The sequence below is a fragment of the Eretmochelys imbricata genome, chromosome 27, assembly GCF_965152235.1.
Source record: "Eretmochelys imbricata isolate rEreImb1 chromosome 27, rEreImb1.hap1, whole genome shotgun sequence".
Taxonomy (NCBI): Eukaryota; Metazoa; Chordata; order Testudines; family Cheloniidae; genus Eretmochelys; species Eretmochelys imbricata.
In genome coordinates, this window is record NC_135598.1 from 16,516,040 (window position 1) to 16,542,338 (window position 26,299).

At 40.7% G+C, this 26,299-nt stretch overlaps 1 protein-coding gene across 1 annotated transcript in view; it reads right to left on the reverse strand.

Annotated features, from left to right (window-relative positions):
- MPP3 (MAGUK p55 scaffold protein 3) overlaps positions 1-26,299 on the reverse strand; it is a 101,591-nt gene that overhangs the window by 28,956 nt on the left and 46,336 nt on the right. The window contains exons 2-9 of the mRNA XM_077806368.1: positions 17,065-17,173; positions 13,244-13,362; positions 11,772-11,849; positions 9,051-9,131; positions 6,017-6,154; positions 4,702-4,783; positions 2,013-2,098; positions 639-713 (exon numbers count right to left, since the gene is read on the reverse strand). Coding sequence (XP_077662494.1) covers positions 639-713; positions 2,013-2,098; positions 4,702-4,783; positions 6,017-6,154; positions 9,051-9,131; positions 11,772-11,849; positions 13,244-13,362; positions 17,065-17,089 — 684 coding nt within the window. The 5' untranslated portion in view covers positions 17,090-17,173. The remainder of the gene's footprint in view (positions 1-638; positions 714-2,012; positions 2,099-4,701; positions 4,784-6,016; positions 6,155-9,050; positions 9,132-11,771; positions 11,850-13,243; positions 13,363-17,064; positions 17,174-26,299) is intronic.

Here is a 26,299-nt window from a genome sequence, read left to right on the forward strand (position 1 = left end):
GGGGTAACACTGTCAAAGCTATGTGCAAGGAAAATGGCAGCAGCATTTTGACTTGAGTGGATTTCAAGAAGGCCAGAGAGGAGGTGGTTACAGTTCTCAAGGTGAGAGATGGTGCAGACCTGGATAAGAGTTTTGGTTTTATGGAGCAAGAGAAAATGCTAGATATTGGAAATGCTACAAGGAAAGATGCATCAAGAGTTAACCAGACCCTTAGTTCGTGGTAAGATAAAGTGTAAATCTACCCATTCTAGCCTGTTGTGCACTACATGTTCTACTGTGCACTTTGAAATTGGTGTAAATTAAAGTGCACAAAGAAACTTAGAGTGCACAGCAACAAGGTCCACATGGTCACTTCATGTGCGACAGGCTAGCACAGAGTAGATTTGTACCGTAGCTTGTCGCAAAATTAGTGTTCATATGCAGCCTGGAATCTTCCAAATTATTTCTGTTTAGCAAAAATTTTCTTTCTGAGAGTACCATATTATTCCTTTAGATATAAATCAATTTAGGGTCTCATTTTGCAATTGGTATTTCCCAATGAAATCAGCAAGAGTCTTCCATGCACAAGAACTGCAGAACTATGCCCTAGATTTTTTATTTATTTATTTTTAAAGAGAGATTTCAGATGGGTTGCATACCTTGCTGTCCTTCAGACGATCTTCTTCTTTGATGGCCGGAATTATTTTTAATGTTATTGATCCCTGAGACTGAGCCTGAGAAAAAGAGAAAAATACATTTCTTTCAATTGAAATAGTACAAAGAAACGCTGCAGCACACTCCGATTCAGTTTCTGGTGCTAGTGAATTGTCTGATCATCTCAGCCTTCACATGCCAAACCAAGGCATTCAACTTTGAAAAGACACTTTTTTAGCTTTATGGTAGTTACCATGATGCCCCAAAGATGTCAAGTGTATATTCTGTTCCTTTTTATCCCTTGTATGTGTTACCCTGTGCAGTATCCTCTTAATTATGGAGACCTGTATAGTGACTCCCAAGCTAAGCCTATATTGAGGCTTGCACTAAAAAATCTCTCTTCATATTTAATTATTACATTTAGTTTCCAATTTAGACACAATCCACAGGATAGAACAGTCTGTCTTTTTAAAGTACAATATTGACTAATTTTTGCAGATAAAATTCAAAAAGGTTTTGTCATGTTTTCTATATATTTTTTTCAAGTCCGTCTAGTTAAATAACTACCGTCCCCAGAAACTCTATACTTCACACACATTCTAACTTCATCTCACATATAGGCCACTTTTGAAACTTTAAACACAGCTATTCCCTTTAGTCAGCAAAACCGTTTTGATCTAAAACAAAATTAGCTGGTTGGCTGATCAAAGCAGTTCCATCTGTCTCCCTGACCCATCAGCTTCATTCCTCACAGAGACCATGATGAGGCAAGGCACAAGAGGGGATACGAGAGCGGTGGGAGAGAAGGTTCTCTTGGGGCAGGGGCCTTGTGGAGATGAGCAGGTATGTGAAGGGGTAGACATACGCAGGGCTTGAGAACAGGAGGGTCTGAGTAGGGATTTAAGCAAGAATGTGTTAATGTCATAGGGGGTGAGGAGAGAGGGTTGCAGCTGTGCAGGAAGCCTACATGAGACCCATGCCTCTGAGATAAGGCTTCGTTCAGCTCCCTAGCACACCACATTATGAATACATTGCATATATTTTAAGGATATATTTTTTTAATCTGCGATTCTCATGTCATGAACCAATCATAAAAGAGAAGCTCTTGGTCAGAGCCATAGATAACCTAGGTTATCATATTCGTCATGTTCAGAATCAAACTCGAAGTTTCATGCAACTTTCTTAACTTTAAAACTGAAAGTTATTTATTTGATTATAAACAGTTGGAATAAATTCATAAGCACATTGTAAAGACAGCCCAATTCTGTCCTCAGTTATACCTGTGTAATATTATTAAATGAGGGACAAGGGTCACCTAGCTACTGCTTTAACAAGCCTACTTGGTAATAATAGATCTCAAAGTAAAAATAAGAGCAGACCAAAATCTGACTAATTTCTTCTGGTCGTTTGTGAAGCACAGCAATCCCATTGACTTCTTTTAGCTCATCTCCAACATGGACAAGACCTAAAAACAAAATAACTATATTAGAACTAATACTTAGCCTGCTAAGCTGCTGCTCACCTATTACCCACACCCATGTTAACCATATGTACGTCATGACTTTCCATACTAGTCCTGTACTCTGCCAACATTGCACCTTACAGTCTCCTGCCCTCACACTACCTGGCATTCTTCAACAGTAACCCATAATCACCTAAAATGGCAATGGGGAGAGAGAGGACACTGCAAACCATGTGTCCCATGGTAATGGTCAGGAGGAAACTTAGTGTCTAACCACACTGTCTGTGTACTGGACCTGCAATGAGGGACCATTTTTACCAAGCTGTTTTGGTACACTGCATCTGTGTCTGAATCCCCTGTCTGCACTTTGGACATTATACTGGAATTGACTTGCAAAGATGGACAACTCTTATAGAATTAGAAGATAAGCTGCTAATTCTTCATACTGAAAGGCCTCTGCTGCTGTGAGCTATTTATAGACAGCTCTACACAGCATGGTCTCGGAAAGTCTAATGGGCTAAATTTTGAAACTATAACCTAGAGTGAACCATAAAGGGTTTAGCTTTGCTCATGCAGTCCAGTTTTGTACTCCTAGTAATGTCAGCACTAGTTACTGACCATACTAGAACTTCACAACAAAACAAACAGCCAGCAGCTCTCGATCATACCAGAGGAACATCTCTCTCCATCTGTTTTAAAGTGGAATTCCCAATGACGCCAGTGGGAAGTTCTGCATAGAACTGGACAGAATGATATAGCTCACAATCACTATGGGTCCACACATAAAACATTTAGTATGTCTTACTGATTTATGTAAAATACAAATGACCTTATTTCTTCGCTGACGTCTACCTTTTACAGGAAGACTTAGTACTAACAATAGGATAACTGGGTAGACACTCTTATTTCAAACTAGTATTTCTACAAAAGAATATTTAGAAGTCCTTTGAAAAGGGTCAGCACAGTAGCCTTGGTGTGTTACATCAACAGTATTCGGAGCTGAAAGCACACCAAGGTTCTGGGTTAAAAGTAAAAAAAAAAAAAAAAAGCCTCCTTGCTATTTTGTTTAAGTCAAAATTTGAGACTAGTCTTCCTCATTCTATTGGCAGTTTTTATCCTATAACCATATTACAGAGAATCAGATTAAAAAGGTGCATTATTGATGTGAAGCGGAAATGCTAATGGCACTGTTTTATCCCCTTCACAATAAATGTCTTATCAGATTATTTTAATATGAAAAATGCTAATAAGAGACTAGAAGAAAGCTGTAATTTGCTAATATTTCTTCATCATAGTAATACATTAGCATTGGGATTGTATTACTATTGTATTAAATAGGACAAATTATAACAAAAATTAATGACACTTCAATACTTTATTTGCTATGTATAAAATCTCCATGCAAGCTCAATTCAGATCATTTAATAAATTCTAATAGAGCTGCCTCTAAGAAGTGCAAGGTCAAATATATTAGGAATTAACCCTGTGGAGACTGGAGACATGCTGAATAAGCATTTATTTGGATATCTGTAGGGTAAATGTCAGTATTCAAAGAAGAAATGGAGTACTTGTGGAACCTTAGAGACTAACCAATTTATTTGAGCATGAGCTTTCGTGAGCTACAGCTCACTTCATCAGATGCATACCGTGGAAACTGCAGCAGACTTTATATATACACAGAGAATATGAAACAATACCTCCTCCCACCCCACTGTCCTGCTGGTAATAGCTTATCTAAAGTAATCATCAGGTTAGGCCATTTCCAGCACAAATCCAGGTTTTCTCACCCTCCACCCCCCCACACAAATTCACTCTCCTGCTGGTGATAGCCCATCCAAAGTGACAACTCTTTACACAATGTGCATGATAAGCAAGTTAGGCCATTTCCTGCACAAATCCAGGTTCTCTCACTCCCTCACCCCCCTCCAAAAACCCACCCCCATACACACACAAACTCACTCTCCTGCTGGTAATAGCTCATCCAAACTGACCACTCTCCAAGTTTAAATCCAAGTTAAACCAGAACATCTGGGGGGGGCGGGGGTAGGAAAAAACAAGAGGAAATAGGCTACCTTGCATAATGACTTAGCCACTCCCAGTCTCTATTTAAGCCTAAATTAATAGTATCCAATTTGCAAATGAATTCCAATTCAGCAGTTTCTCGCTGGAGTCTGGATTTGAAGTTTTTTTGTTTTAAGATAGCGACCTTCATGTCTGTGATTGCGTGACCAGAGAGATTGAAGTGTTCTCCGACTGGTTTATGAATGTTATAATTCTTGACATCTGATTTGTGTCCATTTATTCTTTTACGTAGAGACTGTCCAGTTTGACCAATGTACGTGGCAGAGGGGCATTGCTGGCACATGATGGCATAAATCACATTGGTGGATGTGCAGGTGAACGAGCCTCTGATAGTGTGGCTGATGTTATTAGGCCCTGTGATGGTGTCCCTGAATAGATATGTGGGCACAATTGGCAACGGGCTTTGTTGCAAGGATAAGTTGAGTAACCATAGGATTTCATTAGAAATTATTAAAACCTTTTTACAAGTTTTAAAATGTAGTTTATAAATTGTATTTTGAAACTGCTTTTATTCAGAAACCTACCACTGCGGTCAGCTGCACCACCTCTCATGATTCTCGCTACAATCACAGCCCCTGTATGCTCATCCCTTCTGATGGTAGCACCCTGAAACATAAATAATAAACCAGGATAAAGCATTTATTTAGAGCACATTTAATGGCAAAATAATGAAAAAGCTGATTAAATTTTGAAAAATTGAATTTGGTCTTTTCGTATGGGGAAAACAATAAGTAAATTTTGTCTTCCTTCGTAACTAATTTTGCTATCAACCCAACTTGTGTTTGGACACTGCTTTTATATGATAATCAGATGGGTGAGTACAACTGCAATCCCTTCTACCACTCTACTCTGTGCTGATTAGGCCTCAACTGGAGTATTGTGTCCAGTTCTGGACGCCATATTTCAGGAAAGATGTGGCTGAATTGGAAGAGTCCAGAAAAGAGCAATAAAAATGGTTAAAGGTCTAGAAAACACTACCTATGAGGAAAGATTGAAAAAAATGTATATTGTATTTGGGAAATAGTATATAATTGATGACTGTTTTGTAATGCAGAAGCACAAGGGGAAGAATTGGGGTTGAATGCACAACCTTAACTTTTGCTTCTGGACTCTTTAATATAGCTTTTTTTTAAAAATGGAATTTCCTGGTTTGTTTTTTTTAAAAGAAAAAATTTAAATTTGAAATATTTAGTCAGACCCTGTACTACACAGTGTAAGTTCCAGGAGATATGGACTTACTGAATGAACTTTATAGAAATGAAGAAAGAGCTTAGTGTGCTATGCTGTGTACATTTTAAGTTGCCAAAGTTCACTGAATGAGACAGTTTCATATGAGCATTGCTTCATGTACACCTTAGGAGATGCCCAAATTCAATAGCTGCATAAGCCTTGTAAACACGTATGGTACAGCCTTTGCTTAGAATGAAATTCACTCCTGTTTTCTTACCTCAGGGAAAAGCTCCTGCTGCAGAAAGATACTGGATAGCAGTAGGAAGCTACCAGAGCCTTCCCCTGCCCCAAGGAAAGGCTCCTGCAACAGGGCGCTGGTGGAGCAGAGAGTCTTTCCCTGTGGCAGAAAAAGGCCCCGGCAGCTCCCTGTTGTAGAAGTCTTTCCCTGTACTGGGGAAAAACTTCAGCAGCAGGTCACTACAGTGCTAAAAATAGCAGTGTAGACAGGGAGATACCCCTTGAATTAATAGAGACAGGGGTCACGAGTTTCTTTACCCTAGTAGCTTAAGCAGTGCCTCATTATCTATACTGCTATTTATACTCATGTTGGGGCGGGGGAGTGTAGTTTATGTACTCTACACGCTGCCGAAAGGAGTACCCTATACATACCAACGGCTCTTTATTCTTCACTAGACGAACAATTTTAACTGATTCTTCATCAAAATCATCATCAATATTGTCTGGCAGAGGGGGAAGGACTGGGTCAAAGTTCTTCTGGGCAACAGTATCATGTACTACAAGCATTGCCTGTACAATAAGAAAAAAATAAAAGATTAAAATAGTTCAGGCAAAATTGAGAAGGATCCCATTTCTCTTATTCCAGACATAAGAGCCGGTGCAAAAAGAGCATGTCTACTTTGGTGAAAATCCATGTATTATTTTCTTGGCAAGCATAAACTATTTCTTGTCTAAAAGAGTACAAAGGTTCACAGCTAACATAATGAGTTTCTGCTCTGCCTGCTTTAGTGAAAAAGGAAGCTAAAGATCCAATTTGCGTTAAAAAGACACCTGCATACTCAAAGAAAGAATCCTGAATATTTCCTCTTCCCTTCACCTTTAAGGGCCTGATCCTGTACCTCCGAAGTCAATGGGAGTTTTATTATGGACATCAGTAGGAACAGGACCATGCACTAACTGAAAGCGAGGGATGATAAAGAAAGTACTTAACTGCTTCTTCAAGTCACCCTTTAAAATGATCTTGCTTGTGCAGATTTTTGTGTATAATAATGCTTTGCCTTTTTTGCAGGCAAATCCTTTACACTTTTCATCTGCACCAGTCATTTGCTCTTCCCTGGAATGATCTAGCCACAGAGGCATTTAGCATTAGAGAAAAGAAATTGGAAAGACTGCATTACAGGGTTTGTCTTACATCAATAAATATTTCACATAATGGATATTTGGAAGCTCAGATGACAACCAACCATACAACTTTATTGGGAGTCTACTGGTATATTATAATATCACATTCTATGGCTACATTTTCTTTTCTTTTTTTAATTTAACTTTCAATAGCACAGGGGTCGGCAACCTTTCAGAAGTGGTGTGCAGAGTCTTCATTTATTCACTTTAATTTAAGGTTTTGCATGCCGGTAATACATTTTAACGTTTTTAGAAGGTCTCTCTCTAAAAGTCTATATTATATAACTAAACTATTCTTGTATGTAAAGTAAACAAGGTTTTAAAAATGTTTAAGAAGCTTCAGTTAAAATTAAATTAAAATGCAGATCTTATGATCTTATCAGTTTAGTGCAGTGGTTCTTAACCTGGGGTGCATGCACCCCTTGGGGGTGAGAGATGCCCTTTCTTGGGGTGCGAGATATGCGAGATTTTTTTTAGAAGGTAAATCATTGAAAACACAAATTAAGCACAGGCACATAAGTACAACTATTTTGTTTCATCAAACCTATGTATTTATTAACATTATACATTTTTAACGATTACTGTAATATACAAAAAAATTCAGTTTTCAAGTTTTTAAGCTAATTGTGGTGTAATTTTTGATAAGGGCTGCAGAGCCCTGGGCTGGCTACCAGTACCCCAGGCCAGCAGGAGGGCTGAGCAGGGCCGGAGGCCCGGACCCCGGCTGGCAGGGGGCCAGGCAGCTGGAACCCCAGACCAGCAGCGAGGTGAGCGGGGCTGGCAACTGGTATCCCAGGTGGCAGCAGGCTGAGCGGGGCAGATGGCCGGGACCCAGGCTGGCAAGGGGCCAGGGGCCAGAACCCCAGATTGTCAGCAAGCTGAGCTGGGTGGCGGATAGAACCCCAGACTGGCAGCAGCTCACTTGCTGCCGGTGTGGGGTTCCGCCAGCTCCTGCCAGCTGGGGTCCCAGCCGCCAGATCTGCTAAGCCTGCTGCTGGCCGGGGATTCCGTTCACTCAGGCCAGCAGCAGGCTGAGCGGGGCCGGCAGCTGGAACTCCAGACTGTCAGCGGGCTGAGCAGGGCCAGTGGACAGAACCCCAGACCAGTGGTGGGCTGAGCCACCCACCACCAGTCTGGGGTTCTGTCTTCCAGCTCCTGGCCGCCGGCCCCGCTCAGCCTGCTGCTGGCCTGGGGTTCCATTCACCCAGGCAGGCAGCTTGGCTGAGCGGGGCTGGTGGCCGGGACCCCGGCTGGCAGCAGCATGCCAGTAAAAATATAGTTCGCTACATTTTGATTTGTGGCCAAAATGTCTTGACTAGCTCCCAAAGAAGCCCAACTGAGTTAACGTTTGTCAAACATATTGCAATCTTGAAAGGGAAGGAAGGTGCTTTGTAAATGCAAAATCTGTATTTATAATATTTAATTACTGCTGTCCTATGATTATTGAGCAGCCAAATAAAATCCACCAGCTCCCGTCCCCCAAATTAATAGGTTACAGCTGGGCCTGTAACAACTTTTCAACAAACTGAAGTAAAAGTGGAGAAGGGGTTCTTGAATAATAGCAACTGAAATAGAGTCATGACCATGAGGCTCCACAGCTTCTTCTAACTTATTTTTGCAACACTGTCAAAAACAAAACAAATGGTAGAAGAGAAATAACAGTTCACTGGGCTCATCTACTCAAGCGCTAATGCACAGAACCAAAGTTTTGTTGCTTGCAGTCCAGTTTTTAAAGTAACTAAGATTTTAAACGGGCTCTCCCAAATAGCACGTGGGCTCTGGTAATTTATGCTCTCCCACAGCTCCGGGGATCCTGCACTGACTGAGACAGATGAGTTAAAATAAATTCTTCAGAACAGTCATGAGCCATAATAAACTCCATGGATTAACAAAGAGAGGCCAAACAGGATTCATACTTAAGAGGTCTGCAGTGTGGTGGTGAGAATGGATTATAGTGAGCAGAGGGCTGGTGGCGGCAGTAAGATAGGGACAATGCTCTTGTCTCCCACCTTCGAAAATATGTAGGAGGGAAGGATAATGACCCTTTCTGCATTAGGAGCCCCACATGCCACAAACCCCTGGTCTCCTCGATCTGCAGAAGGAGACAGATTCTGCACACCTCTTAAAATGTCTAGGAATTAGAACCCCAGTCCTGCAATCCTTAGGAAGCATATTTGGGGTCTCTCCCTCCTCTTAGGTAATCTTAGTTGTAACTTGCCCTTAACAATATTTTCTGTCTGGGAATCATGCTGAGAATTGCATTGCTTAAGAGTATGTGTTTTACCCGAAGATGTGGTGTTGACAATAGCTGAAGCAGCTCTTTTTCTTCATTATTCACTGGTGTAGTCTGCAACTCTTCAATTACCTTAAAAAATATTAACAAAAGAACATAAGGCAATATATTTGCAACTGGATTTTCTGGTCAACGTTTGTTAATTTCGGTCATGTTTCCAAGAAGCAACAGTAACTGAAATATGCATTTAAAGGCAATTTCAATAAAATATGCATGTATCCTGAAAGATATGCATGCCTCTAACCTGCTTTATTATGTGTATATTATAGTAGTGCCTGAAAATGGACAAAAATTGAGGCCTTTAGATGTAAACCCTACACAAATACACCAACACTAAACTCTAAGTTGATTAACTAGCCTTTACTAGTACATTGTCATGGGGATCTGATAAATCATTTAAAATATTCCAAATACTTCCAGGCTTTCCAGTACATGATTACATCCCCGGCTAGAGCAGTGGTTCTCAACCAGGAGCCTGGGACCCCCTAGGAAGGCCGTAAGCAGGTTTCAGGGGGGCCACCAAGCATGGTCAGCATTGGACTCACAGGGGCCCAGGGCAGAAAGCCCAGCCCCACTGCATGGGGGCTCCAAGCAATTGCCCTGCTTGCTACCTCCTAATGCCGGCCCTGGCTTTTATATGCAGAAAAACAGTTGTTGTGGCACAGGTGGGCCTTGGAGTTTTTATTGCATGTTGGGGGTGGGGGGCTCAGAGACCAACTTCACGTACCACTGAAGAGTGACCTTCCTGATCAATTATAAATGGGTACAGATGAGTTCTATCAAGTTTTCCTAAGCCAGAAAGACGTAAGCTGTGATGTTTCTCCATTCTCTTCAGTGTTTATACCATGCTCATTACTGCAATACCACAAAGCAGCCAGAGAGACTGTTTAACTGGCCCCTGCAGGATTCCCATTTTGTGAATGGGAACCACCAGGTGGCACAGAATCAATGTAGGGTGTGTAGCCCCCTGCTTCTCAGCAATCCCTGGATACCAGAACTCCTCCTTGAGCCTCTAGGCAGCCAAGCACAACTTAGAGAAGCCTTGGGGCTGTTCTAGGTTGTGTACTAGGACTGGCCCAGGATCAGGGGGGAGGGATAAAGGTGATTTAAATCCTCCTTTTACACTGTAGCCCTTTCCCCAGAAATACACTGAGGACAACTCTGGGATGGCCCAGGGCCTGCCCTATATACCTTATGACGGTGGGGAAAAAACTGACAAGAAGATCAATATTATTCACTGATAGCTCCAACCTGTGTATTTAGTGGGAAAACAACAGGAAAGAATTCTGTACAGTTTTATGCAACTTAGTTTACTGTGTATATTGAATATATTTGTTAAATAACAGTAAAACTAAAAGAGGTGTTTTAAGTTCCAAAGCTAACAGCATAAATGTGGAAACCTCAATTTTTTAAATGAATTATTTGAAGGTCAGTTATTCTTTTACTTCCTGTTTCAGTGTAAAAAGTTGCTGAAAGTACAATTGCCTAAAGCAGAAGAATGGAACACAGGACTTGCCAGACTGGATCAGACCAGTGTTCCATCTAGTCTGGTATCCTGTCTCTGACAGTGGCTAGTACTGGCTACTTCAGAGGGGAAAAACACACAGTAGCCAGTCTTGAGATATCGTCTCCAGGGAAAAGTTTCCTGCTAACCACCACTAGCTAGAGGTTGATTTATACCTTGAAACCTGAGGACTTATATCCTTGCCAAAGCTGTTGTTTGTTTTGTAATATTTACTGTTATAACTCAGGATATTTTTCTTTATCCATATAAATGGACAATACTTTTTTGAGTTATGATAACATCTTAAAAAGAAAAGGAGTACTTGTGGCACCTTAGAGACTAACCAATTTATTTGAGCATGAGCTTTCGTGAGCTACAGCTCACTTCATCAGATACATACCGTGGAAACTGCAGCAGACTTTATATATACACAGAGAATATGAAACAATACCTCCTCCCACCCCACTGTCCTGCTGGTAATAGCTTATCTAAAGTAATCGTCAGGTTAGGCCATTTCCAGCACAAATCCAGGTTTTCTCACCCTCCACCCCCCCACACAAATTCACTCTCCTGCTGGTGATAGCCCATCCAAGGTGACAACTCTTTACACAATGTGCATGATAATGAAGTTAGGCCATTTCCTGCACAAATCCAGGTTCTCTCACTCCCTCACCCCCCTCCAGAAACCCACCCCCATACACACACAGACTCACTCTCCTGCTGGTAATAGCTCGTCCAAACTGACCACTCTCCAAGTTTAAATCCAAGTTAAACCAGAACATCTGGGGGGGGGGGGGGGAGGAAAAAACAAGAGGAAATAGGCTACCTTGCATAATGACTTAGCCACTCCCAGTCTCTATTTAAGCCTAAATTAATAGTATCCAATTTGCAAATGAATTCCAATTCAGCAGTTTCTCGCTGGAGTCTGGATTTGAAGTTTTTCTTAGGCTCAGTAATATCTTGTGGCAGTGAATCCCACAGTCACAAGTGCTGTGAATTCTGTCCAAATGCTCCCTCAAATCTTCCTTCAGGAGTCTGTGTAGTCATGTGTAGCAACAGAAACAGGAATCAACTTTTTTTTAAAAAATCTGAGTTGTGTTTTAGTTCAGTCCAGGCAAGAGTAACGTCAGTTGGAGACTTTCGGTTCTTTAGTATGTAACTTAAGCATCTAAGACATTAAAAAGAATTTACTGGACAAACATACTTACATCCTCAGCTAAAGCTGCTGCACTATGTAAAACAGGAGTTGGACTCTGTCTTTCATAATGGCGGAGCTTTTCATGAATCTGAAACACAGGTGTTTTCAGGTAAGTGACTACAAAGGTCAAGAATTTCTGATTTTTTGATACTGCAACGTATGGGAGGTCATCAGCTGAAAGTCCTATTGCTGAAACCAGAAGGATCTATATCCAAAGGAACTATCATCAAGGGAACTAATGCATGGGAGATTTTCAAAGGTGCCAGAGGGTTTTAGGAGCACAAAGCCCAATTTGTGCTCCTAAATCCCTTATGCCTCTTTGAAAGAATCTCCCTCGCAGCGTAGCTTGGAGGAAGAAAAAGAAGACTTGATTAATGTCTTTGGCCTTTTGCCTTAAATAATCATCTAACAGCTGTGTGTTAGTACTCTGCCCATATTCAGACCTCGGTGATCAGACTTACAGCAGGATCAAATCACTACTTTGGTGGATATACTCATCAGTGATGATGGCAAATCAGCAAAGAAAAGGATTTAAATGAACATTCTAATATTACTTGTGTGTTAACTGGCATTACTAATTCTATAGTGGTACTCCTCAAATTAGTCTTCTGGACACTTTTTATTAGTCCATGATGCATATTTTTATATCAAAAGGGCATATTATTTTGTCAAATATCATAAGTGTTAATGCAGTGGTCCCCAAACTTTTCAGGGTCATGCCCCCACTTAGCCCTGACCACCCCCTCCCCAGGAGCCAGGGCTGAGAACGGAGACACAGCCAGGGGCCAAAGCTGGGGGCGAGGCCAGGAGCAAGGGCCGAAACTGGGTGGCGTAGCCTCCCCGCTCCCTAGGGAGGCTGGCCCATGCCCCCTATGCCCTCCCAATGTTCTTTCATGCCCCTTAAGGGGGGCACACCCCACAATGTGGGGACCTGTGTGTTAATGAATGATCCATGTCAAGAGCAGAATAGTCCTGCTCATATTTTTGCTGCTGTTAGTTCTGTAGATGGGAGAATATCTTGTGAAACTGAGGTTCCATGGTTTAAAGGAAAATTCTGATTATTATACTCAAATGTTTTCATTACTGGGCACTGATACTTGCATTTATCAGTTAGTTAATTGACAGTACAAAAAAAACAAAAAAAACCTCCAAATAGAGAAAATTATTATTTTAACAAGGAAAATATCAATTATGTGACAAGAGAATCCCCTCTTCTGATTCTTAGTGATGGCAGCTTTCTCCAGCTTCAAAATGACATTCACTCAAAACTAGGCAGAAATTTCATTTCAGAGCAAGCAAAAAAGAGTAATTTTCGTAGGATATTGTTCATGTTTGTTGATTTAAAGTTACTTTAATATACGTATTTTCTCTGTTCAGTTTTCTCTTCTATGTAAAAACAAGTAAGCCTTGTGGCAAAGAAATTAAGAATACTGAGAAATACAGGCCACAAAGAAAAGGAAATTTTGTGAAATAAACATTTACCTTCATTAGATAACTCAGACTTTTTTCACTGAAGACATCTCTAAGGAATCCCATTTCTTCTTTGTGATTTGAGTCAGGTCTTAGCTGGGATGTCAACAGGGCCAAAGTCTCATGCAATCCTAAATTAATTGCAAAATGTACAGAACAAAAGCTTTGTGGATAACTAATATCTCTTATCTGAGTTCTGTTATTGCATTGTTAATAATTTTATTTGACCAGCACAATAAAATTGTGCTTCTGATAATTAAGATTATACTGAGAGTTGCAGCTTATTTCCAATCATTGCTCTTCATTTTCAACTCCCTTCTTAAACAGCAGATCTCACATGAATTTTCTACATGTGCCAAAACCAGCAAAGGCAGAATCCACTGATTCTAAGACTGTAAAAATCACAACTAGTAAAATTTTGCTCCCTGTGTCTGATGTTTCCCTGCATTCCAATAACATTGAGATTTCTTTGAAATACCCAATCACTCGTCTACATTATATCTTGGACCTAAGCTAGAGTAACCCACTTGCTTGCATTGCAGCATTGAGAGGTGTAAATAAGGAAAGAAATAGTATGAAGGATCCATCTTTTGTTGATGTGGACACAGCTGCAAAAAGATAAACACATACATGGAATTAAGTGGAAGGTCACAACTTTTATTAAACTTTAACACAGGGGAGGGGGACACTACCCACCCATTACTCATACTGTCCTGTACCAGGCATTTAATTTGTTCCAGTGTAAGGGTTACAGGGCTCCTTACCACATAAACCTACCCCAAGTTACAGGTTTCCTCTGCCAATCTGGCAGGACTCAGCTGTCTCTGAATCCTAGACCCACCTCCACCCTATGAAAGAGACAGAGGGCGCAGAAGGGTGGGGATCTCAGCTTGCAAAGGGCAAAAGGTCTTACCCTATCCCATGAGCCCAAGGCCCCAAAACCCCAGGTTTTTTAGCTCTGGGAACCGTTGATTATTCTCTTAACCGCACTGGAAACTGGCCCCAAGTTGCAACGAACAAACAACTCAACCCAAGTACCACAATTAGGTATTAAGCACATTCCTACTTAACCACTATGGCTTGAAGGTGCTGCTAGGAAAGCAAAAAGATCCCACCTGGAATGGAGCCAAAAGAAGTACCACAGGGCCCCCCCAGGTTAAACCCTGGGAGGTGGGAAATGCTGGATAAGCTGCACCCATCCCCACAACTGGCCAATGGATGCTTGACTCCCAGGGGAGAAGACACTTGGTGTTCCTCACTGCTGGGCCTGTCCCCTTTCACCGCTGGCCCCATCAAAGTCCCCCTCTGTTGAGGCAGGTGGGTGGCATTTTTTGTGTGGAGGAGTTACCCACAGAGCTAGCTTAGCATTCAAGTTAGCAGTAATGCAAGGAACCTACAGGCCTATATCCTGTAAGGCATTCCCTTAGGCAATTAGCATAAGTCTTTGAGGCCTATGAGCCTTAGCATAAGTAAGTTGCCCAACAGTGACCCTGAGTTTTGGGGAACTGGGATCATTGTGCTGGAGGGGGAAGTTTGTACAAAACAATACCAGGAACACTGAACTGATACTAGGCTTGAATATTTTAGGATAAAAATGCTGGCAGATGCTTAACCATGGACTTGCCTTGGCAACAAACTGATGTACATGATAAGTTAAAATAATTAATATACTAATCAATATAGGATAAGGATACCTCAACATTATTAGGGTGAAGAAGTTCAATATGGGCAAAGGAAGATGAGCATTTGTATGAATATTCATGGAAAATATCAGACCCTATAATAGGCCAGACCACCATGTCAAAGAGATCTGGACCATCGAACTTATTTGGCATGCCAGGGACAGAGGAGATGACTGCTTGTCTCTTACCACCAGATTCCTAAGGTTGTGAGTATATGTAAGGAATGGTAAAAAATATCAGTGTCACTTTATATTACTGCTATCTTTGTATGGGGTTTGGAGCAGTTGTGTCTTTAAGTAGTTTTATTAGCCCAATGAGTAAAGTTTTGCTTTGCCCTCAGAGTGAGTGTCACTGTTGTGCACATCAGTGTCGGGCTGGAAACCCAAACTTGATAACTTTGCTTCTGTTGTGCCTGATTCTGGGACTAAAACCCCATGATCCCCAACTCTTTGAATTAGTAATTACTGGGAAATTAATAATAATCAATAACCACTAAAGAATCAGGCAAGGGGGGGACTCTGTGGGAATGACTACACTGCAGCTGACAGCATGCCTCCTTTCCCAGATAGACTTGTGCTAACTCTGCTTGAGAGCATGCTAAAAATAGCAGTGTGGACGTTGCAGCGGGGTGGCAGCTTGAGCTAGCAACCGGAGTGCAAGCCCACCCAACCCTCTAGGTTTGAGCTCAGGTGACTAGCCTGAGCTACCACCAATGCAGCAACAACCATACTGCTATTTTTAGAACACTAGCTCAAGTAAAGCTAGCATAGGTCTGCCAACCTGGGCTGAGAGGCAAGCTTCCACTTGCAATATAGACATATCTCATTCAAACAGCTAATGGGTACACCTAGTGCCCACCCTACCCAGTTTCTTGATGATTCTGGCCCAGCCAGCAGAGTCACCCTCCCTACCTCTAGTAAGTCTGCAGTCCATTAGCTGTTTGAATGTGATTTCCATTGTAGGCAAGCAGGCTGGCAGGACATGCTCTGAGAGTGGAACTAATGGAAGAAGGAGGAGGAGGAGGAATTTATATATCGGAAGAATGGGAGCCATGAAAAACTCAGTGGTGAAACAGTGCAAACGCAAGGATGATGTGCTGTGAGGACTACAGTCCAGGGATTTTTGCCAGTTTTAGATTCAGATTGCAGGCTTCTTTACCTCACTGGAGAAGAACATTAGAATTTCTGCAGGCTGTGCAAATTGCAGACTGTTGCTGCAGAGATTCAAAGGGAGTTTGAAAGAGACTGTGGAGCTATCACTTGTTTCCCAGACTTTGAGGAGCTTGTGTGTCCTACAAAGGGTTTGGACACCGTTCCACAGACAGAAAGGTAAATCCTCCTAGAGAAGACTCCTAGGGAAGTGTACACAGATATTTGCATTTCAATTTGTGATAGTATCGAGTACTAAACTTAGGGGAAAAAATCCTGCGTGTGTTTATCTTTAAAGTAATAAGTAAACTCTTAAGCATTCATATATTCAGAGATTTAGTAAACATTTTCCTTTAGAGATTGTCACTCTCCTATCTGATTTAACTCTGGACAATATATGTAGACAGAGTTCTGAAGACTAAGCTCTGGTCTGTACCATAGCAGAAAGGTAAATTGAGACACAGGAAGGGGAAAGAAATACCATACCGGACGTTTGCATGCTGCCTTCCCGAAACCCATTATGCTAGCTAATGAAATAATGTTTTTAGAAGTCTGCACCAACTGAGCTGATGGATAGATATGCCATGATCTGTCAGCTCCTATTAACGGACGCTGCTAATATTGTCACAACAGGTGCTATTTATTTTGTTAGCAAGAAGTGACATAAAAAGTATCAGAACTGTAGGAAAATTATCATTATTATGTATGCATAGACAACAGTGCTATATGCTGACAGGCCTGTGTTTGTCCAGTAGGAGCCTGGCCACCAGATTACATTACTGAACTCCAGGTGTGTCACCAAACTATGTTCCTCCTGAAATCCATCTCTTTATCCAGTCCCACTCATACTGTGATATCCTTGATTTTTAGTAATTGCATTGATGGGAAATAAATGTGTACATTCTCAACTCTAGTTTAACAAATTAAATTACAGATAGTGCTTTGTGTGAGAACATACTAGGATTTCAGCCATTCTTAAATTGAAAGCATGCAGACCAATTACCTGAATCTTCTGATAGCACTGGCATAGCTGTTGTCTTAATGCTAGAGACAAATGTTCAACTTAAACCAAAATGATTTTCTTCTTGCAGGACTGTGATTCAGAAACAATCCTGAAATAAGGAAAGATAATGTCTGAAGTCAAGTATCTCTGACATACAGATATTTTATTATCCTGTATAATGCTAGCATTTTCATTTTAGTGCATCCTTCTTTAGTAGGTTGCTTGGGCTAAATATGATTAGGGTCCAATGTGCAATGAAGTTATGTGGCCTTACAAATAGTAACATAATATCTTTTTGCCAAGGTGTTGCACAGCTCTCTGATGCAGCATAATCCAGAAAACAGCCATTTCCATGCCTGTTCGAGCTCCTCTGCTTATTAGTCCACAATTTTAGGCACTTCAGGAATACCACAGAGGGGAAAACTGATAAGTGGCTAGGAGGTGATGGGGCAGCAGGAGCATGCTATAGGAGGGGAGGACCAGAAGGGACTTAAACACTTGGTGGGAGCAGGAGGAGAGAGCTGCCATCATATATCAGTTTTGCATTCTATAGGAACAGTTTTGGGTCCAGGCATAAGCAGGTGCAACTCTCATTGAAGTCAATTATTTCTGGCTCTTAGAGGAGAAGGTAGCATAAATTAGAGCAGGGCTACTTCATTGTACACCTCTGTTACTTCTTTTCTGTATTATGCTTCCCCTTCCACTAGTGAACAATTTCTCAATTTCAAATAGCAACAGTTACTCTGCCTCTTGAGATCATACATTCAAGACAAAACACCCATTATTGAGAGTTGTAAACGGATTGGGGGTTCCAAAACAATCTTTGTACTTTACTCTTGTAAAATTAATTAAAATATTCTTTGCAGAGAAATATGCAACAGCACTCAAAGGTTGCTAAGAAAAAAGCCCTTTATCCTTTAATCTTTGCACACTACATGTCTTATTTGGCAAAGTCATTATGGACAGGTCACAAAGTTTCATTCCAGTATGCAGCTGGAAAGCTTGTCTCTCTCACCAACAGAAGCTGGTCCAATAAAAGATATTATCTCCCGCAACTTGCCTCTTTCATTCCAGTGTCATGTGAAAGTAGTTTCAGTGTGTTGCCTCTCATCTAAATATTGTTTATGAAGATTGCATCCTCAAATAGTTCATTTTCTTATTGCTCGGTGGCATTTGTCAGTTTATGTCAGTTTATCCAGCTCCCCCAGGATTTTATAGAAGTGACTTTACTCTCTGTGATATTAATCTCAAAATAGTATTTGCGTTTGCATTCCTTTCTGCTTTGAAATGTCTAATTAGTCCATCTGGGTATTACCGTTCAAAGAAAACTTTATCTCAGTTCTCTCAAGCTCCTGAATACAGTCCGGGCTGAAACTTCATTTAACTTCACTTGCATGTAGTTAGTGGATTCAGTCAGTGTCACAAACAAACAATGGGTGAGCTGTGGGTCAGAGTTATGAATTTAGCAAAGAGGGAGAAAAACCAGAAAGTCAGGAGTCTACTACAACTATAGAAAAATAAGATCCCCTAGGAAGCATGTTAGTTTTGCAAAATTCCAACAGTAGCTCAATAAACTAGAAATAAGTCTCCCTCACCCCCCATGACCTGGGAGTTCCTTGCTGCTGTTTAGGTTTGTTCAGACAATGCAGACCAAATCTAGACTGTAAACTCTCTAGGGCAGAGTCTGGTCTCAACATCTGTGCCTTCCACAGGGCTGAGCACATTGTCACAAATAATCATAACGAAAAACGTATGACATAACTTGCAAAGAATTTCACTTCTTTAGACAGTGCACTGAATCTGGTTATTTTATTAAAACAAACTAGATATCCCCCCTACTAACCTAGGGGAAAGCACTAGGGATTTTTTATACCTAAATTTGTTTTTATGCTCTGCAGATTAATTATATAATGCCCTGCAGAGGGTGAATTACTGTATGTGGAAAATGTTCCTTATAATTAAGTTTGTCATGCTATGTTAAGCCAATTTATTTTTATTTAAATCCATAGAAAATATTGTAGTCAATCCTTTTTTAAACTTTCCTTTTTCTACATAGTTCCAATAACAGGCCGTCAAGGTACAATCATTTGAATAACCTCCCTCATTTTCCAATATCAAATTAAGCATTAATGCAGGCAAAGGTTATGTATTAGATAAAACCAAGTGGTCTCATTAATGTCAATGGGGACTATTCATGTGCTTGAGGCTCAACATACAGTATGCTTTAAGCACTTTGCTGAATCATACCCAGAGCGCTCAGCACCTTGCAGGATTGAGCTCTAACGTTGTCCAGTAGTCCCTCTGGCCCAATATCCTGCCTCTTACAGTATCAATAGTGAATGCTAAGAGTTTCCTCCAAAGTATGTTTTGTTAATTGGGATGCAGACCTTCATTGTTACAATTTATAAAGTGGGTGCGATGCATGATCTTGGTCCAAATAACATAGGTGTTACCTTAGCAAGTCACCAGCCACTTTGTTTTAAATCTAACCTTCTCTTTCACTTGCAATAATGATATCCTGTTTGGCATTCTGTTTTAGTTTGCTGGCATACTGCTGCTTGTAACTACTTCAGGCTTAACTGTCTGGTTGAAGAGGTTGGTACCAAGTTTTTTGCCATGCCCATAATTTTCAGAACTGGTGACCTAATAAAGAATTGTGATATATATTGTGATATTCTTACAATGTTAAATATTGATTCTAGCCTCCTGCTGTAAGTATTATGACATGTCATCGGTAGAGAAATCCATCAAATGCAACAATTTAATCTCTACAGTACCCACAAAAAAGTATGGTTGGAGGTGACTGGGATAATTCTGTAGGTCATCAATTTAAATTTATTCTCTGAGGTTGTTGTAAGGCTCAGCTGAGGCATTTTGTGTTTCTTGTTTTAGCTTCTCAAATACTGTTCTGGAAATGGGTTGTGTGAGTCTTTACTTCAAACTCCTTTGAAAACATGTCTGGTATAAGAAGGCCTTTCCAGGCCCGCATTTCACATTGGACAAGAAGTTTAGTGATCATTTTTTTTAAGTCTAGACAGTGTTTTGGGCAATAATTTCTGTATTGTGATTGGTTATGATCAGTTTCTACCTAGCCTTATTTCTCCCATAAACATTAATGAAACAGCTCACTACCTGAAACAATTGCTAGCTTTTCTTTTCAATATGGGCACAGTTCTATTTTAGGTTAGCCAGTGCATTAGAAGCAAGTGCTTGATCTTGCAGGACAGGCTCCTTACCCATGTTAGTTTACATCAACTGAGACCATAGGTTCTTTGCTGATCTCAGAGTATTTGAGTGAAGATATGACTGTAACAAGTTATTTTTATTCTCAAAAGCTCTTGTTTTGCCAATCATCTTTTTGTCATTCTCAACTATCCTCACTCAGCATTGGGAGTGGAGCACTTACCAAATTTGGGATCAATATGCTTAGATTAACATGCCCATGAATCTTTAAGGTTTCTTTGTTTTGGAGTCTTCATTTGTACAGTTGCCACCACCTTTCTTGGGCCCAACTAAACTCCTTTGTTGAGTGTGTGTTCTACTCATTCAGTGAAATCTGGAATTTATTTCTTGTTCAGTTACAGATTCTTCTCTTTGGCATGCTGCGGAACATTTTGCAGTCTGTCATTGAGGTGCTAATCAATTTCACCCCAAATCAGTAAAGTTTCACATACTGTATATAAACCAGCATGTTAAAATATATACGGTATATTGAACATATCTCTCCAAGAGTACATTACAAATTAAAATTATAACTGATATCAACGAGATAAGGCACTAATAAATATTAGCTATAAAATCCAGTTAAAATACTGAGTGCCTATTAAGAACCACCACACAAACTACATGAAAAAAAAAAACTTCTAACCTCTACATTAGAAAATTGATGTTTTGAGCATTACCTTAACTACTGACTCAAAATGTTTTATATAAAGATCATGAAGGTACACTTGTTTGCTTTTGAAGACACACACCTGTAATCAGGAACCTAAACATTTACAAGATCTTTTAACTTTTGAGGGCTGAACAAAATAATATCAGTTCAATTCAACTCTGATTGTTGTAGGAACTGGTAATATAGCAAATCACTTTTTCTGCTCAAGCAGTATTGAACATATGGAGCTAAATTCTATGTTTGTGTACATTAGTGTAATTCATTGACTGAACAGTTTTCATAGTTCATGGTTTGAGGTTCTGTCAGTTGCCATGTTAAGTACTGGGCAGCGTTTACATTTTAGCCAGAGTCTGCTGACTTTCAGAATACAGCACAAAAAAAGGTCAGGATGAGTTTTTTTCAACAGTAAGGAAGTTGTTTATCTGGGATGTCCAGTTTGGGAAACAGGGTACGTGGCCATTGTTACTCCCGGATGTTGCCGTATAATTAGATTCAGACGACTAAACTTTATAACACTCAAAGATTTTTGAAAAGCACCAATAATGACTGCTCTTCTTGGAGCAGACAGTCCTGGAATCCACAAAGGGAGGCAATTCATGATGTAGTCCTAAGAGGAGCACAGGATTTAGTCCAAGAGGTGAATACAGCTGAACCGCTCAGTAATAGCGACCGTAATAAAATTAAATTTAACATATGGGGGAGGGGAGTGAAGACCACCACAGTGGTATTTAACTTCAGAAAGATGAACTACACAAAAATGAAGAAGCTAACTAAATGGAAATTAAAGGGAACACAAGAGTGAAAAGCTTAAAAGCAGCAGGGAAATTTTTTTAAAGCATCATAATAGAGGCTCAAATTAAATGTATACCCCAAATTAAAAATAATAGTAAGAGGACAAAGGCCGCCATGGCTGAACAACAGAGTAAAAGAAGCCATTAGCGGCAAAAAGGCGTCCTTTAAAAATTGGAAGTCATATCCTACTGAGGAAAATATAAAGGAGCATAAACTCTGACAAGTCAAGTATAATTATGCAGGTCACAAAAGAATTTGAAGAGCAACTAGCCAAAGACCCAAAAAACAACAGCAAATTTTGTTTAAGTACATCAGAAGCAGGAAGCCTGCCAAACAATCACTGGGGCCAATGGATGATCAAAGTGCTAAAAGAGCATTCAAGGAAGACAAGGCCATTGCAGAGAAGCTAAATGAATATTTGCACTGGTCTTCACTGCAGAGGATGTGAGGAGGATTCCCACACCTGAGCCATTCTTTTTAGGTGACAAATCTGAGGAATTGTTCCAGATTTAGGTATCAACAGAGGAGGTTTGGGAACAAACTGATAAATTTGTTATCAGCAAGTTAAAGAAGTATGGATTGGCTGAATGGACTATAAGGTGGATAGAAAGCTGGCTAGATGGTCAAGCTCAACAGGTAGTGATCAACGGCTCGATGTCTAGTTGGCAGCCAGTATCAAGCAAAGTGTCCCTGGGGTCAGTCCTAGGGCCGGTTTTGTTCAACATCTTCATTAATGATCTGGATGATGGGATGGATTGCACCCTCAGCAAGTTCGCAGATGACAATAAACTGAGGGGGGGAAGGTAGATATGCTGGAGGGTAGGGTCCAGAGTGTTAGGGTGTACACTGAGGTGGTCCAGAGTGACCTAGACAAATTGGAGGATTGGGCCAAAAGAAATATGATGAGGTTCAACAAGGACAAATGCAGAGTCCTACACTTAGGACGGAAGAATCCCATGCACCACTACAGACTAAGGACCGAATGGCTAGGCAGCAGTTCTGTAAAAAAGGACCTAGGGGTTACAGGGGACGAGAAGCTGGATATGAGTCAACAGTGTGCCCTTGTTGCCAAGAAGGCTAACAGCGTATTGGGCTGCATTAGTAGGAGCACTGCCAGCAGATCAAGAGAAGTTATTATTCCCCTCTATTCGGCACTGGTGAGGCCACATCTGGAGTACAGTGTCCAGTTTTGGGTCTCCCACTACAGAAAGGATGTGGACAAATTGGAGAGAGTCCAGTGAAGGGCAACGAAAATGATTAGTGGGCTGAGGTACATGATTTATGAGGAGTAGCTAAGGAACTGGGCTCATTTAGTCTGCAGAAAAGAAGAGTGAGGGGGGATTTGATTGCAGCCTTCAACTACCTGAAGCGGGGGTTCCAAAGAGGATGGAGCTAGGCTGTTCTCAGTGGTGGCAGATGACAGAATAAGGAGAAATGGTCTCAAGTAGCAGTGGGGGAGGTCTAGGTTAGGTCTAGGATGGATATTAGGAAAAACTATTTCACTAGGAGGGTGGTGAATCATTGGAATGGATTACCTAGGGAGGTGGTGGAATCTCCTTCCTTCGGGATTTTTAAGGCCCAGCTTGACAAAGCCCTGGCTGGGATGATTTAGTTGGTGTTGGTCTTGCTTTGAGCAAGGGGTTGGACTAGATGACCTCCTGAGGTCACTTCCAACCCTAATCTTCTATGATTCTATGAATTAAACAGTAATAAGTCAGCAGGACCAGATGGTATTCACACAAATATGAAACTGCAGAACTACTAACTGTGGCATGTAACCTATCACCTAAATCAGCTTCTGTACCAGTTGACTGAAGGATAGCTAATGTGACACCAATTTTTAAAAAAAACTCCAGAGGTGAATCTGGCAATTGCAGACTGGTAAGCCTAACTTCAGTATCAGGCAAATTGATTTAAACTACAGTAAAGAACAGAATGAATGACACATAGATGAACACAGTTTGTTGGGGGAAGAGTCAACACAGCTTTTGTAAAGAGAAATCATGCCTTACTAATTTATTGGAATTCGATTAAGGAGTCAACAAGCATGTGGACAAGGGTGATCCAGTGGATATATTGTACTTGGATTTTCAAAAAGCCTTTGACAAGGTCCCTAACCAAAGGCTATTAAAGTAAGCTGTCATGGAATAAGAGGGAAGGTCCTCTCATGGATCTGTAACTGGTTAAAAGATAAGAAACAAAGGGTAGGAATAAATGGTCAGTTCTCAGAATGGAGAGAGGTAAATTGTGGTGTCCCCCAGAGATTTGTACTGAGACTTGTGGTGTTCAACATATAGAAAAAGGGGTATACTGTGAGGTGGCAAAATTTGCAAACAATATAAAATTAAGAGTTAAGAGAGTTAAGTCCTAACTGACTACAAAGAATTACTCAGTTTTGTGAGATCCCTTTGTAAATGGGCAACAAAATGGCTGATGACATTCAGTGTCAATAAATGAAAAGTAATGCACACTGGAAAACATAATGCAAACTATACATACAAAATGATGGGTCTAAATTAGCCATTACCATTCAAGAAAGAGATCTTGGAATCATTGTGGATCATTCTCTGAGAACATCTGCTCAATATGCAGCAGCAGTCAAAAAAACTAACAGAATATTAGGAACAATAAGAAAAGGGACAGATAATAAATAAATCCATGGTACGCCCACCTGATGTGGGAGGCTGAGGTTCAAGTCTCTGGTCTGAATTAGGCAGAGACTGAATCAGGAGCTCCCACATCCCATGTGAGAACCCTAACCACTGGGCAATTAGCTGCAGTTGTCTGGTGTGGGTGGGTCTCGCTCGTTCTGATCAGAAATTTCAGCCTGGACCTGGGAAACCAGGTCTGGCAGAAATAGCAAGGTCTCCCAACTCCAGTTCAATACCCTAACAATGCAACTGCACTCCCCCTGGGCTTTGCTGGTGAGCACCTCTTGTCCTAATACTGGTTTCCAGCTAGTAGGTTCAGTCCTATGCCTATTAGGTCACTAATAAATTTAGGCAACACTTAGTGTTTTGAGCATACAAATTACAATACACACGTGTATCGTTTCAACACTGAAGACAAAAACTCACCGAGATGCACTCTTCCTCTCAAACTGGGCACTCTCCAAAACCCTAATACATTTTTAAGTTTATTCCTGCTCAGTTATTATTGGGGCAGAAGGTTTGACCAGCTTCATGGCCTAGGGAGAGGACTCTTTAAATCCATACTGGATAAGAAACAAAATTTGGACTGCTCCAGCTGAAGATTAGTCAGCCTGTAGTGGAACAGAATCTTTAAATAGGATTCTGACATTTTTTGGCCTGTCCACATTGGATGGCTGAACTATATTAGAAATTGGTTTTGCTCTAGTATGTTTATATAGTTTCCAAACTTGGTTTGGAAACTTGGCTTAATATGGAATGAAGCATCAGTATTGAGGACATACTTTCCAAGATAGATTGTTTTTCAAAAACAATTGCATTTCAACATCTTTCCAGAAAAATCACTATTTATAATAGGTCAGGAAAGGCATATGAATTATAAAATTTTGGGTGTTGGAAACTGCATGACTGTCTGCTGTTAAGCAGGACTTCAGTTTCTTGGAGACATTATACTTTTGTCTACCAAGAAAATTCAAAGCATGGCTTACCTAACCTTTTACTTAATTATGGGATTCAAGTATAGTGTTTTACAGTGTAATGAAATAAAAAAAAATTTGTGTCTGAGTTACTGTTGTATTAAGCAAGAAGCCCCTTGAGCACTGAAAAAAAAATTAACTATTCAAATCCCCAGAGTGCAGTTATATAATGTGATGCCTTGTTTGGTGCTTAAATACAACAGCGACAGTTGTCTTAAAATAGCCAGTAAGCCAGATAACTCAAAAGATATATAAACACATAAAAGAACTGCAATTGCAAGAAACCAAGCAGTTCGTCTTATAAAAACTGACACCTGTCAAGCAGGGCTTGAATCTTTAAGATCTTCTGATAACACTAACCTGAACTGCTCAGTTTATTTTTAGCATAATCTAAATAATTTCTCCTTAATGCAGGCACCCACTATAATTTTAAACCTTCAATTATATTTCAATTAGCTCAGCCTCTTGCAGTCTCTGTGGAAACCGGATTATGAATTAAAAGGACTGGTATTGCTAATTCTTTTCTTTCATCTCAGCACAAGCACATTTCTGCTGCCTCTTTGTAGCTGAGGATGTCCACAGGCTGGTTTAAAATAAACAAGAGTAAAAAATCCAGCCCACTTGCTCTGGACGCTCCATCTTTGTTTTCACTTGCTGAATTCCTCAGCTTTTTGGGCAGATGAAGTTGGCCCTCTGTACAGAGAGATGCTCGATGCATTCATACCAGACCCTGCTTACCAATTTGCTTGAGCATGAGCTATGCACTGGCCTCGCCTGGCCCAATGTCATGCTGCTGCCCTGAGGCAGCAGAAATGCCCCCAAGACGTGGCATAGGCAAGAACCCTCACAACCCTCCCCCAGCGAGAAGCCAGAGCACCTCTGTGCAATCGCTCAGGTCCAGGTCCAGGTCCGCCCCCCGCCTC